Source organism: Xiphophorus couchianus, chromosome 7 (genome assembly GCF_001444195.1).
Source record: "Xiphophorus couchianus chromosome 7, X_couchianus-1.0, whole genome shotgun sequence".
Lineage (NCBI taxonomy): Eukaryota > Metazoa > Chordata > Actinopteri > Cyprinodontiformes > Poeciliidae > Xiphophorus > Xiphophorus couchianus.
Genome location: NC_040234.1, coordinates 6681670 through 6698598, shown reverse-complemented (window position 1 = coordinate 6698598; position 16929 = coordinate 6681670). Strand labels below are relative to the sequence as shown.

Below are 16929 nucleotides of genomic sequence, written 5' to 3'. Positions count from 1 at the left end.
GAATTTTACAACTTACAATATAAATTGGGGGGAAAAAAACTTTCTTTGCTTACAATTCTCTCGAATGCAGCAACAGCCGCTTTTGTTGTAGAGTTGAGCAGAGCTATTCACAACTTGATTTTTAGACTATGCATGCATCCAATATTAATATTGGTCCATATATTGAAAAAGAAAATTCTAGATCAGAGAAACTGTGAAAATTCTAGATATCGTGACAATGTGCTCACATAATGACCTCAAGAGATATGCAGTTCCACCAGGTGTTTGCTAATTGTGCCTGGCTAGTCTGAAGGAGCCTGAGGTAGGGAGCACAGGGGGAGAGGAGCTACATGAGACAGAAGCTTGGAAAATGTCCTCGAAGGCAGTGCTAGGCATTACCCAACTGTTTTGCACAGCTGAATGGTTGCCATGGGAGATTTCTCAAACATGCACGAAGGCATCAAGGCAAAACAACAGCCATGTCTTTGATGAGGGAATAACAGCATAACATGACATAAAGATCAGAAAAGTCAATTTTACCCAATGCTGCCCCTTTAAGCCCTGCTGCTAGTAAAAATGAAAAGCCTTACATGAGCCAAGTGTTGGTAAATTTCCTTTCCCATGTCCTTCAAAGGACAGTAAAATTTGGGTTAGTTAAAAACCACAAAGCTGGACTGTTTGGATTGTATTTATATATATATATATATATATATATATATATATATATATATATTTGCTTTGCATTTCACAGTTTCTCTAGTCTATAAGGGCAAAAAAAAAACATGTTTTTTTAAAGGTTTTATTGGCTCTAGTGGCCCTCTTCTTCTGACAGTTAATTGAGAGGAAAGTGGGCAATGACAGAAAGGGAAGACACGTGGCAAAGGTCACCAGGCCAGGAATCGAACCCGTGACAGCCATGTGGAGGACCAAGGCATGTGGGCCGCGCTCAACCCCTGCGCCACCACAGCAAACCCGAACATGTACATATAAAACAGTTTGCAAATAAACAGTCTGGGTGTTCCTCCCAGAAATATTGCTATGTGTTGGTAACATCAGGCTACTTTGGAGAATTACTGCTACCTGTTGCATAACTGTGCGGTCCAGGAACCAGACGGAGGAGGATGCAGAGCGGTGCAGGGGTCAGTAGAAAACTTCATGCTGTAAATATTTCATTAAACATTAAATTCTCTTTTGTAATCAATCAAAAAACACAAAAACAAGGAGTTTGAAGATGTTTAGCTTTAAGATGTGTGACCATTTATGCTACCAAAGATATAATCAGTAGCTGCATTTCCATTAACCACAGAATTGCACAACATGGAATTACAAAAACAAATGAGCTTAATAGAAACATATGAATAAAAAAAAACTCACTCTTTTTGCTGAAATGTTTTGGGGCTAGGTTGAAGTGGTTTTTTGGGGCGTATCGAAACAGATGTATTTTTGCCGAACTGCAACAGAAACATTCTTTACAGCGTCACACGAGTGATCAACAGCCGCATGTTATTACTGGGGCAAATCACGAAGAAGAAGAGGACAGGAAGTAGTCGTGGTTTGTAGCTTGTTTTTGTATATTTCGTAGAATGTGACAGTTCATAGGAGGCTATATGTAATTCGAAAGTGTTTTGTAAAGTCTTCTGTAAAACCAGCGACTACAATTTTCCCCAGAATGTCACATATGTAGCCGCTCCCAAGTGTAAGTCACTCCAAATGTCTCCAAATGTCTCCTCTGATTGGCTGATAGATAATGAGCACTAGCACCATAGTTGAATTATGAATTTAACCTCATGTATACATCTCTGCCATGATTTTTGATGACTTATCGCGTGGACAAGCTTATTCACGTGTGATTTTAATTGCATTTCTTATCTAATGAAAGCACCGCAATTGCAAAATTGTGTTTTTTTCAACATCACACACAATTGCAATAGAAATGCAGCTTCACTGCCGTCAGTGAATGAGGGATCCACTCATTCACCAGTTTGCAGCCACTAAGTAAAGTCAGACCAAGGAATGTGACATTTAGTGAGAGCAGTTTACAAAATGTCGCCTGCGTCTCCGACGGCCTTTTCACCCTCGGGTCACGCTTGAAACCTCCTCCTGATCCACCGAGAGCGGGCGGTGGGAGCCAACCCGCAGTCGGCGTTCCGGCTGATCCCAAAGCTCTTTAACGGGGTCGGGGTCAGGGCACCGCGCAAACCAGTCAAGTTCATCCACACCGCGCCGAGTAAAACCCGCGTCTTTATTTACGAAGATAAGCGCGCTGGTAATCTCAACTACATCCCAGCGAACACATTGGTGAGCGACAGCTGGTGACCCTTTGTGTAACCCTGGCGACTGCCGGACCATGAGCCAACAGTAGCGTAGAAAGTGGGTCAGAACGGACAGATTACGCTGCCATCAGAGATTGAGGCGTGCCCGGTCAGTGGCTTCCCCATTCCTTCATTGCTCAACTCCAGATTTGAAGCAATGATATACGCTGACGCCAAAATCCTCTTAGAGCCACTTAAAATGATGACATTAATCAGATTTGGTGGTATTTGTAAATCAAATCCTGTGAGGGATTTGTGTAGCGGAAGTAAACCAAATTTACCCCCATCTCCTTTCCACACCTGTTTTTATTGTTGTAGCTTCAAAACATTTAGTCTGATAATATACGATTGGGATTATATATACTGCTGCAGGATAAAACCCTCAGAGGTGCACAGTTCTGGACAGAGAGCTTGAAAAATAAGAATTTGGTGCAAAATTTATTGAGAATTTTCAATTGTACACAAGGTTAAATGTATACGCGTACCACTTTTGTAGCTACCAGCATGACCTCATTTTGTTGGTATCCCAGCAACAAATCAACTTCTAAACATAGTCCACGATTTTCAATAGATTTTTAAGGTTGGGTCTTTCCAAAACCTTAATGCTAGCCTGGTTTAGCTACTCCAAAGCCAGCTTTTATGTGTATTTGGGGTCGTTATACCAACAGTTTTGTTTTTTTCCAACTTTCAATCATCTGACCCAAACTGTCACCCTCAGATCAGTGGGAACAGGAACAACCCAAAACAAGTTTCGTTGTCTAGTGTGAAATGAAATGAACATCAGCGTGGAAACCAACCGAGAAAGACGTGCTTGGACGCAAAAATCAACTCCTCCTTTAAGCTCAAGTGAAATTGTGCGGCTGCCCTCATCGACGGGCCTTTTGGAGAAAGTTGTGTGGTCAGACAAAAACAAAGATTGAACCTCTTGGTCAAAAAGATAAGTATGTTTAGAGGACTTGGGGCTTTTAGACATAAGGTCACCGTACTAACTGTGGAGCACGGTGGTGGTCACATCATGCTGATGTAAATAGGAGGACTGCCTCAAACTTCTTTGACTTCGCCTCAGAATAGCAGCTAAACAGTCGAAACGTTGGTTTGCTAACAGGACCATCATCCTAAGATCACATCAAAGCTATTTCTGGAGTGGATGAAGCAAGTTTATATTAAACTGCTGAAACAGTTAAATAGTCCCCAATGAAAACTGTGTTCAAATTGTGTTTTAAAGTCTGATTTCTTTGCCTGGAAACCGCTAAACAAAATCCAATTGCTTTTTTTTTTCTTTTCCTGTTCAAACTATTCCCAACGGATGCTGTCACAATTGCTTTGCAGACGAACTTCCGAGGCTTTTCAGCAGATCAAAACATTAAATGTGCCAGATTAATTCATTCAATAAAGTACAATGCTTTTCTGACAAGACAAAAAAAAAAAAAAAAGCAACTCAACATACACTCCAGTAGCATCCAGGAGAGTTCAGTAAAGCTCTTTGTCGAACTGCTCAAACACATTTACTGTACATACACAAAGTATAGGAAGCACTAACTAACAGAAAACCTGCATAAATGGGTTAACAGTTGTGAAATAACCACACGCGATCATGGGATAGTGTGGAAAAATGTGTCGAGATGAAGATCTCAGCTGCACCTCGTAAATACAGACGTTCCACTGGAAGGTCTTGCTTTACGTTCCAGGGACTCGCGTGTACAGACCCACTCTCGTCCTGGGCGGTGGACTTAGTAGTCACTTCTTTGTCTTGCAAGTTAGAGGAAAAGTTTGTTCATATGGCCAACAGGTCATTGAATTGATACATTTTAATGAATGTAAAAAGTTAATGGGAAGGCGACAAATCTTCCAAGGAGGGATGAGGAAGAAATCAGAATTAACACACAGAAACATTATCTAAATGTAACTGCAAGGCTACATAATACAATATTTGATAGTACTAATAATACAATTTACCCAACACTCTCTTTTTCTCCCAATTATGCCGTTTATTCATATCCCAAACACCCTTTTCCCCCCTGCAGTGTCGACGTCGTGTGTTCAACGGCTTCGTTGTGTAATCGTCTGGGATTGGCTGTTTGGATTTTTCCATTTTTATGTCACACTGAGCGTGTAGCAACACAGCAAAAGCTTTTATTAGCAGTCAGTACCTAACAGGAGGAAATTCTGCTCAGTCAGAGGAAGCGTCTGCTGCTGGCAAGTAAGGATGTCAAAAAATGAGCAAGAAAGAACACCTTATTTCTTCAACGCACAAAGCAAGTAACCCACACTAAGCGTGACTCACTGAATGCGTCACTCGTGAAAGGAGCAGGGTGGGAGTAGCAGGTGTTAAAGGGGAGGTCGCTGGGTTTGAAGCCCTGATGTTGGCTCAGTGACATCAGCGGTTTGTGATCCCTTCCTCACCTCCTCGTGACATGCAGGTGGAAGGTTGTGTTGTTTTTCCAGTGCCACGCATTTGAAGAAAAATCCAGATGTTGCAATGGAATAGATTTTACTTTAATGTTAACAAAACATCTACATTTTGAAAGTCGGGAGTATTGTGTAAAAATTGACTTTTTAGAGCTTTACACCATGTTAACGTTATTCTCTCATTAAAAACAGACAAGGAGGGTTGCTTTGATCCTTTCATGCATGTTTGAGGAATCCTTTGATCTCTCGTGGCAACCGGTCAGCTGTGCAAAACACCTGGTTGGGCTTAGCCCCGCCTTTGACGACAAAGCTCCTCCCCAGAGCTGCAGTTTCCAATCCGAGTTTCTTACCCTGCGACTCTCCCACCAAGTTCCTTCAAACTAGCAAACACCTGGTGGAACTGCTGAGCTACATCTCAGCGAATCGCTTGTAAAAATGTTGTTAAAGGGTTAACAGAGGAATGTTGTGCAGAAGGAAGAGTGTCAGAAAGAGCAGGAGCTTCAGAAACCCAGTTTCAAGGAATAAAATTGCAAAGTCAAATTTCATTTAAGTCATGTTGGGTATGTATAGCAACTTTATAAAGTAACAGTTACTCGATTGTGCTATTAAATGGCACAATGTGCATAACGCTGGCCCTTTCAATGATTTAAAGATTTTATGCTAAAGATGTAATTAGAAAGGTACCTCACCCGCTTGAGTGAAAACACAACTCAAACAACATTAAAACTACAGGCATGTCACGACTGTAAGGAGAAACGTGTCACAGCCGCATTCTCGTTGCGTCTCATCAGAGCCAATTCCAGGCAGCGTTTGGTTTGGCTTCTCCAATCTCATATAAAGTGTTTTTCCAAATGAACACAATGAAGTCTTCATACCGCTTGCCATATGAGAGCAACACACAGGTTTTCTACTCAACAGCAAAAATATTCAAATGTGTCGCATGACCCTTACAAAAGAACGAATTCAAATTTCTTTGCTACAACGTGAACGCCAAAGGAATACTATCGCGGGGTTCCCCTGGTAGAAGAAAAGAGACTCTTCAAAGTGCTTTTTATTCATTTCATGGGGCGCATGGATCGGAGGGCCGGCACTGACGGCGAAGAGGTAGATAAAAGTGAAGCGTAATCCTTTTCCTTTATGCCAGCAAAGGTCACATTCGTGCCTTTACACCCACTTCTTCTGCCTCATACATTTAAGAGAAGGGGCTCTGATGCCCACTCATGAAAGTAATGAATTGATTTTCTGTATGAACGTGCTTAGCTGCATTTGTTCAGTTGCATAATGCTACCTCTAAGCCATCATGTAAACCGTAAGCTTTTGTGGCTGGGTTAAACACACACTCAAAAAAAAAGAGAGAGAGAGAGAAAAAAAAACAACAACACAGAAGTGGGGGTATGTGGCACTTTGAAGCCGCATACCCCATTGTGTACAGCTAGAGAAAACACAGTGGCTCTCAGGAAAAGCTAATACAAATACTCCAAAATAAACAGAGTTTTAATTGGGTCTTACGTAAATCTCCGAGGCACGGCCATGTACACACACGGACTTATTTGTTGTCTAACAAGTATTGTCTCTCTGCGCCAGTTTTCCTTTGGTGGTCGCTGCCCTCGGACATAAATCTTTTTCACATTATATAAAGAGACTTTGTTGGAGGTCTTAAACTGTTCAAGCTGAAACAGTAACTTGTGTTATTTACATGTAAAAACGTCAAACAAAAAAACCCGACATGTTTTCTGTTGCCGTGTACCTCCGCGGAGTCCCGTAAACCCACGTGATTGTATTTTGTGGGTTTCCGGCTTTGGCAGAACCAACTCACAACGCAGGTTTTTGATCTGCCTCCGCAGCCGCGCTTGAGGCTGCGTAATGAAGGCGCGAGGAAATGTGTGTCCCTGGTATTTTTCGAGACTTAATCAGCGTCAGATGCAAAAAAAATAAAAAAATACAAATAATCCTACACGGCTTTTTTTTTTTTTTTTTTTAAACGGGTGGGGTGCAGTTTACTTACCACCCGACGTTTTACGGCAACGCTTTTGTTTCCCGCAGGACGTTTTGCCGGAGAAACAGTACGTGTGAATTTCAACAACAGCTAGGCGAGGAATTTTTATACATTTCAAAGTAGGTCAAGGGAATCCTAATGAGAGAAAAACACACTTAATTGCTGTTTTCACAGAAATCTGTGAGCACGCCACGTTTTATAGGGTGTGACTTCATGGCACAGTGCACTTGGTGTTAGCTGAGTAATTTTACTGACAACCTTTAAAGCCATGTATGGAAATAAGAAAAAGCTCTGCGTTTGCAAAGAGGGTACTTGAGGCGATGAAGGTGTGAGCTGCACCTGCGAGACCAGCATCGGCTTTTAATTAGAGCAAGTGGGACGGCTACAGGTTTTGAGAGCGCTGCATCTTTAAAAGTGGGCTTAAGGAAGTCTTTCTTATAAGCTCGTAGATTGTGTCATGTTTGTCACAAAACACAAACCTCTCGAGAGGAGAATGCGTGTGTGTGTGTGTGTGTGTGTGTATACTTGTATGTGCTACTAACAGAGGACCACTTTCACCATTTTCACCAACAAACTGAGGTCATTTGTGGAAAGCGAGGAACATGTGAAGTAGGTTTTTGTAAGGGTTGAGATGAGAACTAGACTAGTAATAGTTAGGGTTAGTAACAATGCCTAGGCTAGGCATAAAAGCAGTTACTAAAATGAGAGGGAGTCAAAACAAAATCGTAATATAGAATAGAAAAAACACAATTGTGTGTGCTGTCTCTGCTGCATCTATCCACAGCTGCATCTTGTTAGGCCTCATCAAGAGGCGACATGAAAGTGCGGCAGAAGAAAAGGACAGTCACCAGTGATGGCGTCGCGGTGATAAATTTCCTTCCTTCCTGACCTGTTGCACTTTCTCCCTGGATTTCAGAACTCCTTCAGTACAAGGTCTTCTCTCCTTGTCTCAGCTTCAACGCCAGTCTTCCACCTCCTTGAAAAAAGAAAAAAAAAATCAGCTGGAGTTCGTCTTCCTCCTGGAAACATTTGCATGCCTGTCCGCCCTTTCGCCTGAATCCACACCGCTCCGAAGAGACAAAGAACAGTGAAAGCACGCGGCCAAATCCCCGTTCGCTTCTGCCAGCCTCAGACTCTGTCGATTGCGCAGCATCCAGTCCTCCAGAGCTCTCACCAAACGGGTCAAGAGATACAGATACCCTTTGTTCCCATCCTGATTTTACTCCAATCTCCTGAACAGTTTTAAACCCAGCTGTTCTTCCTCTTGCCCCGAAAGCAGAAGAACCAACCCTCGCTGATCCTTATAATAAAACTCTTAAAGTTCCGACGGCCTCTTTAACGGACACAACATGATGAATTATGTTTCAAAAAGGTTAATGCATAATGCATACTTTTGACCGCAACTGCATTATGTTTTCAGGTGCCGCTGCCAGAGAGGATTGTCTGGTAAATTAAAGTAAAAAGTTTCAGACTTCTACTGGCATCTCTTTTTTTTTTTGTTATCTGGTGGCAGATGCATCAATCTGGTTTTGCTGCTGGTATTTACATAGCAGGATCTCTACCATGACAGACAGCTCTCATTCTTCAGCCGCGTGCAGAATGTCAGACCTGACACACTCAGCTAGCGTTGCAACCATGACAACGAGTCTACCTGAAGTCTCAACTCTTCCAGGTTGTCCGTTTCAGGCTCCCCTGTTTACGTGGATCATTTTTTGGACATGTGATTTTTAATGCAGGAGGAAACGATATTCTTCATGTTAACTTGACCTCTAAATCCGCCAAAAGTGCAGACCAAAGGAGACACATTTAGGGGGTGTGATGCCCCCTAAATGTGGGGCATCACACCCCCATTGATGCCATTTAGGGGGTGGTTGAAGAGTTTTACGCAAAATTGAGAACCGTTGTATGTGTTGGCTTAAATGTAAGTCGCAAGTAAACAAGAGCTGGGCATATTCCATTTGGCATCCACTTGTATCTTTGAAGATCTGACCATCTAGCCAAACTTCCAGTAATCTCTGTCTGGAATACGTCCGTCTTCGTGAGCATGTCACTATAGGTCCCACTGGTAACTTTTTAATAAGTCTGGAACCAGACCCGTCACCCGTTGTGACAGCTGACAGTGATGCATTAGCTGGTCGTTGCTGATGTTGGCGCATTTCTTGCTCATGGTGATGTGAAATTAATGTGTGGGTTGCTACATCGCCACTTCGTTTCCTTAATTCCCTGACATACAGTACAGACCAAACGTTTGCACACACTTTCTCATTGAATTCAATGAGAAGGTGTGTGCAAACTTTTGGTCTGTACTGTATTTCAGAGCATCCAACTGCCTCCATAGGTCACATAATTATTAACAAAAAAAAATCCTTAGTGTGTCATTTAAAGAACATACATGAAGACATGGGATCATGTAGGTCAACAGCAAAAAATATTAAAATGGTATTCCAAGCTTTGAACGGGTCTCAAAGCTCTGGTCAACATATCATCTAAAAACAGAATGTGGCACAACGGGAAAGATGCCAAGACATGGCCTTCAAGTTAAGCTGAAAAGCTCGAAAGGAGACCATCAATAAAAGAATCAGCTGGTCACAACACGTTGTGACTGGAGATACCGCAAATGTCCAAAGTTCACACAGGAAACTGATGTGCATTCCGGAGATTCTCGTGAACTTCAAAAGGGTTTCTAGGTGTTGCTGGACAAGACAACCCAAAGAAAAACCGTCTGTCTTGAGCTTTGTGACAAAACTTCCTTGTCTTGAACTTCAACCTAATCTTGGGAGCACTGAGTGCAGCTGACTCTTTGACTAGCAGCTAAAAATGTCAAGAATTTGTCAGTCTAAGCAGGCCATCTGTAAACTTTCACCACCTCCATTTGTGTTCTTTCACACCGTCCTCTGATAAAAGCCGATACCGATGGGAGTAAAACACTCGCAAATACTTCAGCTGGAGAAGCTGGTCAAGAAGCAACAGGGACTGATTCATTCTTTTCTGCCGTAAGGTGCAGATCTCATGATACGCCGCGGTTTGGTTTTGGTTTCTCAGATCATTCTGGGTTGTTTATTACTGTCTTTAAGGTCTTTCCTTGTTCAGTCGATTCCTTTGTGTTGAGTATCTTGTTTCTTATTTTCTGTTTGCTGTGGATTATTCTTTAGACCGTTTTGTGTCATATACACTGGTAAGTGTACGGATGTGTTATTTTCTCACCTCCACTCATTTGCAAGGTGTGATTGGCATTTGTTTTCCCACAGCTGACATGCATCAAGTTGAGTGGATTTCCCTGAAACAGACACCAGACAGTTCCACAGCATTACTAGTAATCAGGCATCAACAGCAAGATCCTCTCTTCCATCTTCTGCAGATCGTAAAGAATTAACTTTTTACCTTTTATCCTGAGAAGTATACTTACTTATACTTATGTAGCAACCAAGAAGTCCAGAGGATACTTACTTACTTATACTTATCTAGCAACCCAGAACAGGGATTAGAACTTGGAACCCAGAAAAACGATGTCAGCACCTACTTCTTAGACTCCTATTCTTCCAAACCAGAAAAGGAATTAGACCAGAGGATACTTACTTAAACTTATCTACCAACCCTTAACAGGAGTATCTAGTTTATTTACTTTGGATCAATATTATTAGATTTGTCTTCTTTTGCTCTTTCCCTTGGTTTGTTATTTTGTTTGTATTTCCTTTTAATTCCCGTAAAGCACTTTGTATTGCCTAGTTGCTGAAAATGTGCTATATAAATAAAATTACCTTACCTCAGTGCCATCCTGGAATCTTGCCTGAACCCAAGGAGAACTTCCATCTTCATCCCACATTTCACAAAACTGTGTGAACGCTCCCATTCGTAGTTGTTGGTTGCACCAAGGTCAACATAACCTCAGTTCAGCTGTCTCTGTGTTAACTGGTCTCCTTCCCTCAGTGACCCGTCTCAGCAGCTGTTCTTCATCCCTCTAATTACCCACCTGGCTTCACTCCTCAGGATTTAATGCTGCGTTCCAGTTACCTGCTGGGAAGTGGGAACTTGGGAGCTGGGTTTGACATCAGACTTGAGGCAGCAGGGTTCTAGTCAAGAAGTCGCAGTTTCAACACGGCAACGATCATTGTGTGCAGAAACCTCTTACCAAAACATCCTTTTAAGCACAAATACCACTTTCAGTTTGTTCACTTTACAGTTGGAGGCGCTACATGTAACATCTAAGACGCACTCTTACTGGTGTGTCTCATAAAAGAAACATGTTTTCCACCACATCTTACTGCTGCTGATGAGAGGAGCGGCCTTGCTAGTTCTAACAGGGAGTAGTCGGAGTTGCTCCCAGTTTCCGAGTGGGAAAATCCGACTTTCCCACTCGGATTTTGATTTTTGTTTCTACTGAGAAGTTGGAATTTCCCAAATTCTGAGTACAACTGGAACACAGCATAAGTTCCTTGGTTTTCTTTATTCTCTGCTGGTTCCCTGTCATATTCACTTAGTGCAAAGGTTGTAGGTTCCTATTTGTTTTCGTTATGCTCGTTGCGTACATAAGAATTTGTCCTGTGATTTGCAGTCTGTACACGACTGTACAGCTCATATTTCTTCCATTTCAGAACTCTCATGCCAACAAATGTCAGCATTTTACTGAGCTATTTGCTGACGGTCTTGTAGCTCATTCCACTGGTTTCCTTGGAAGGGCCACTTTAGGACTACTATCGTTGGTGAAGTCGATCTAAAAATAAGGTGAATTGCTAGATTATAACTTAGTATATAAACAGAGTGATCACATGTAGTTATCTCCGATTAAACTTTCTAAAAAACTGAAGCATAAAACGTTCCTGTCTTTTTCTCTCTTTCCTGAATTCATTCAGTTCGGCGTGCACAACGTCCACCAAAATGTGTTTCACGGCCGGGACACGCTTTCACGATGCAACACGGTCGTGTCTGTGTTGCCGAGCAACCGATGAAGCCACAAAGCCAGGCATGCGCCACTTCATTTGACTTTCTCCCCCGATGGAAAATATGAAGGCCTTGAAATGGGAATGAACTAAACAGATGAGTTACAAACAGTGCGACTGTTAAAATATGTGGCGGTGGCTTCAACAAAAGACTGCAGACAAAACCTCGAGGAAAGAGCGGCAAACGCCACAGACGGTCGTTTCTTCTGTCGCGTCGCAGTGAGAGCCACGCTGGGCATCGCTTCAGCCATGAATGATGCATTTAGGAAGCAAACGGCACACGCAGCACGTTGAACCTTTTGAACGGAGCTGGGAGCATTTTCAATCGAATATTTTAGAAAAATAACATTTTTAAAAATCCACGAAAAGGCAAATGTGACGTTGCAGCATATCCGTATTATTCTCCCTCTTCATCCCACGGTGCACATTGTACAAACAAAATCATTGCGCGCTTCTAAAGTAGTTTCACAAGAGCGACGTTTATTAAAATCCAAATTCTTCCTCGCTCCTGTGAGCATTAGATTTACACAATATACAAATGGTGCGTTTTATAGCAAATATACTATTGGGACAGCAGCAGCAGAATTGGCTTGTACAAAAATACATATTTCGTTTTCACAAACCATACCAAAAAGAATCAAGATAATATTATTATATATATATATATTTATACATATATCTGTAACATAAATATTCACAACTATACAGGCTGAACACAATTCAAGGTAGTGGAAATAATAAACAGAATGTAATAAACTTTACATGGACAATGACATGCAACACTCATAAAACCTGTTCTTTTACTGAGCTAAAATGAGTGAATTATGTTTTTATTGTAGTAATTAAGTGAAATGTATTAATTGACGTAATTTATTAAGATAAACTAATATAAACAAGATAATCTTGGCCTCACTTTAAAAAAAAAAAAGTACTTTAGATAGGGAGAGGACTCTAAGAGGCATACGAACAAGATTTATTCATGTTAAATTGGTTGATTTTCTTCATTAAAATATAGTAGTGATATAAAAGCATCCTCAAAAAGATTTTAAGTAGAAAGGCGCACAGAGAAATCAGCTGGTTGGTGAAATAAGCTGATCTTTCTAGTAGAAATCTCAAGAATCAGATTTTTTTTAACCGTCAGTGAAGGCACCAAACCAAAACTTTATGTGGGAGACTAAACTAGAGGTTCAGTATTATTTAAAATGTCAATTCCTTAATAGTTTTGTGCTTTAAAATGATAGTAAAAGACAAAAAATGAATCCCATTGGCTTATGCATTAGCCACGTTAAGAGAAAACATCAGTACGTATGGATCGAAACTTTAAAAACCAAGAAGATTTGGAATTTGGCTACAAATCTGTGATCAGTGCATCTCTAATTTTAACATCCCGTCATGGTCACAGAGATCCAAACCAGAGCTATCAATAACAAGAACACTTGTGTGAGTGGAAAGACATCTTATATATATATATATATATATATATATATATACATATATATATATATATGTGTATATATATATATATATATATAAAAAAACATTCACATGTTTGAAAAAGATAGAAAAATGCTAGAAAGAAAATAAAACACGTCCTCCTCATTTAACCCATGGGTAAGAAAAAAATAATGAGCTGGAATAGCTGTATTAACTGTTCATAAAGTCAGAGCGATAATCACTGCTAAATATCATTTCTTGCTAATTGTGGTGCCTATTTGTACCTTTAAAAATGCAGAGTACCATTAAAGTACTCAACACTGCAACATAATAAAAACATATAATACCATAAATGGTAACGGCTGTACACAAAAAAACATATCTGATAAAAAAAACAAAACACATTCTCCCATTTACAGTTTGTACAGTTCTTATGTTACACATACGACTCTTCTGCAAAGAAGAGCTGTTCGAAGTCCTCCACTCGTGGGTCGCTGCACCGCCTGCTCTGCCACTCTTTCTTATTCTGCGCTATAGCCACGGCAACCTCCTGACTCTTCCGCAGGCAGGAGTCGGGGTCTGCCTGACCCTGTGAGGAGAAGTAGTCCCTAACCACCTGGGTGGCGGAAGGAGACAGGCAGAGCTGCGGCCTGGTGTGGCCGGACTCCACATGCGACGCCCTCCGTCTGCCGCCAATCGGCTGAGTTTTACCGCCCAAAGGTCTGTCTAGGGTGAGGCTCTTGGAGGCATCCGAATTGGCCGAGACCTTAGCAGGCTCGGATGCTCGGCGAGGAAAGGTCTTCCTTCCTTTGTGGCTTTCGGCAGCAAGGGTGAGGGAGTGGGATTTTGGCCTCTGGAGGACCAGAGTGGTGGCCGTCTGTCCATAGAAAACACTCTGCGGAGGTTGGACTCTCTCAGTCCGCACCGGTCTTTGCGAGACCTTGGCTCCTGCGACCGGTGTGGGATTGTCCGATGGGTTTGCGCCGGAGGATTTGGAAGCGCAGCTCTGGTCGTGGAGCTGCCTCAGCTCTTTGACGGTCAGGGGTTTCTCTGCGCCTCTGTAAAACGGGGAGCGGTTACGCTGAAGCTGGATAAGAGCCTGCTGGTAGGACGGAGGGCTGCTGGACCGCCGTTGGCAGTTTTCGTTTGGCTCCATCGCTGCCGTGTCGTCAACAGCGACAGAACAACCACCACCGGTTGAGTAGGAATTCCCGTTCACCTCCAAGGGTCCGTTGTCGGGTTGTTTCAGAGACAAGCAGCGGTCCTTCTTGAGCCAGGTGTTCGGGTGGAGTCCGTGGGATTGGGAGATCTGGTTCCCACGAGGTGGATGGATGGATGGTTGCCAATGGGGCACGGCGTCCCTCTGAGGCGGGGAGTCTCTCGGCGACCGTTGAGTAGCTGCAGCGTTCGTGACATAGTCAGTGGAGTACTGAGAAAAGGCAGAGTCTAAAGAACTGAGGGAGGATCCTGTTGGAGAAGTCGCCGGTGAAGACAGGCTGGAACAGCTGGCGTCCAGTCGCAGCGGAGGCGGAGGCACGTGCTTTGTCTTCCTCCGCCCACCGCTGGCTCCTCTCTGGACACACCCATCCTTTACCTCCTCATTTAGCTTCAGTCTGTTCAAACCCTGCTCCACGAACACCTCATCCTCTTCCCCTTCCATGGCTGCGTCATAGCTGGCCTTCCTTAAGGGTACGTGGTGGTTGTCCGCGTTGACCGCCACCATGCCGGAAGACGGCACATTCGCTAAAGCCAAGGCCGGCTCTGAGCTTCTCCGGAGTCTCCTGGGAGCGTGCGACGAGCCGTTGCGAGGCTGCCGTACGGCGGGGCTGAATCTCCTGGGCCTGGCCAGAGGGGGGAGTTGCAGTAGGTGATCGGTGTCGGGGTCTGGCTCGGGGTCGCCGTCGCTTAGGGTGATGACTGAGTCCCGGCTGCGGCTGTCCGGCTTGGCTTTTTCGCGCAGCAGCAGCTGTTCCTGGTAGGGAGACTCGGGGTCATCGTTCAGCTCGTTCTCCAGACTGTCGTAGGATGAGTCGTTCATTTGGAAGGACGAAACATCTAGGGAGGAAAAGAAAGGAGAAAGATAAAAAAAAAAGAACCCCACCAAACTCAAAAAGTGGAAAACAGTGGAAAGTATTTTGGTCTAGTTTCTAGCGCAAATGGTTGGTACACTTGAAATAAGAAAGTTAATTTAGAAGTAACTTCTCACCAAGATATAGGAGCTTGCTTTACATAAATAATTCTTGAATATTGATTAAAAGTAGTAGTTCCACTAGCTGATTATTTCTCATATATAATACAGGGAAAATGTCTAGTAATAAATGAAAAAATCTGCCAGGGGACCTGGTGCTTTTAATCAACATTTAAGAATTACTGACTTTAAACAAGCTGCTATATCTTGCCTAAAAGTTACTTGTGAGTTCATGTTCTAAGATATTTATACAAGAAACTAGACCAAAAACACTTGGTAAGATCTGGTGTTTTTGCAGTGTTACATGTAGACACATATATAAAATGTTATCCTTCAGTCTGGCTAAAACAAACTTTCTGTTCCATTTGCACCAACCTACAAAAAAATCTACTTGTGTTGTATAATTGTGGACTAGGAGATTATAAAAAAAAAGACAGAGGGCCCGTTTGCAAATTCTCACAAGTTTCTGAGCTCAAGAAACTTGTGAGATACACAAGTATACAACAGCAAATACGTTTTTTTATGGGTAACAAGCTTGTCCTGACCTTGAATTTCAAACAGAAGTTGAAGAACTGATAAGAAGAGGTAAACACTGTCAAAGAAAACAATTGCTCTGAGTGTATCTTTCGCCTAGCTTAGCAACTAGCTAAACGCTACTGTAGCCTAGCACTACTTTAACCATGCTCTGTGTCTAATGTTGACGTAACTGCTGCTGCTACCCGAAGCGTAGGTACTGCAGCACTTTTTTAATTACTTTGTTGAACTTTTGACTTTTATTCTATTTATAAGGGAGAAAGTTAGACATGTCAGGTTCCAGGCTTCAAACCTCTGCATTGAGGACAAATAGGCTGCGTTCACACTGCAGCCTGAAGTGACCCAATTCAGATTTCTTTTGACGTACTGCGACCTGTATCTAATCTTTTCATGACAGTCTGAACAGCAGAGGTCGGATTCTTTTTGAATGCGACCCGTATCCGATACGAATCCGATTCAAATGCGACCTAACATCCAGGTCGCATTCATCCAAGCTGAACGTCACTGATTCTCAACAAATGTCTGTATTCTGCGCCCTGATACACGCCAGCGGGAAGAAAAGCAACAACTATGACGGACTATAATGAGGATTAAGTTGTTAATATGCTGGCTCCGGTCGGACAACAACTACAAATGTGTAAGCTAAGCTCCACCATTAGCGTCCATGTTTACTTTCACAAACACTGAGCACTTCTTCTTTTTATGGCGGCTGGCAGAACCTTGAGAACGCTGACGCTATTGAGCCCTCTACTGCGCATGCGGGACACTTTCAAGTCCTTTGCTCGTTCACAGTGGAGAACACATACAGGTCACATGCATTTGGCAGTGTGAACGGCCCCGGCAAAAGTGAAGTGAAGGCCTGAGAGCAACTAATGATCTCGACCTCCCAAGCTGAACGAACAAAAATCGGCGAAGACGTGGAGAACAGAGGACAAAGCTTCATCCTGCCGTGAGCTCTTTGACCTCCGGCGGTTATTTTCGACACGAGGGAGAAAATCAGTGCAGTGTATGAAAGAGGGGATTCAGCGGCATTTTAATCAGCACCTGTGACCCTGGCAGTCACCGAAATTACCGGAGGTCAATCTGCTGACCGCAATCAGCAGGACTGAAAGGGCCGAGGCGACTTGGCTAGACAGACGG

The 16929-nt window shown here is 42.7% G+C and overlaps 1 protein-coding gene across 1 annotated transcript in view; it reads right to left on the bottom strand.

Moving 5' to 3' along the window:
• Positions 1-13490: 13490 nt before the first annotated feature.
• Positions 13491-16929, bottom strand: part of arhgap20 (Rho GTPase activating protein 20) — a 38772-nt gene continuing 35333 nt past the window's right edge. Inside the window, exon 15 of the mRNA XM_028023253.1 lies at positions 13491-15122. Within this exon, the coding sequence (XP_027879054.1) occupies positions 13504-15122 (1619 nt within the window). The 3' untranslated portion in view covers positions 13491-13503. The remainder of the gene's footprint in view (positions 15123-16929) is intronic.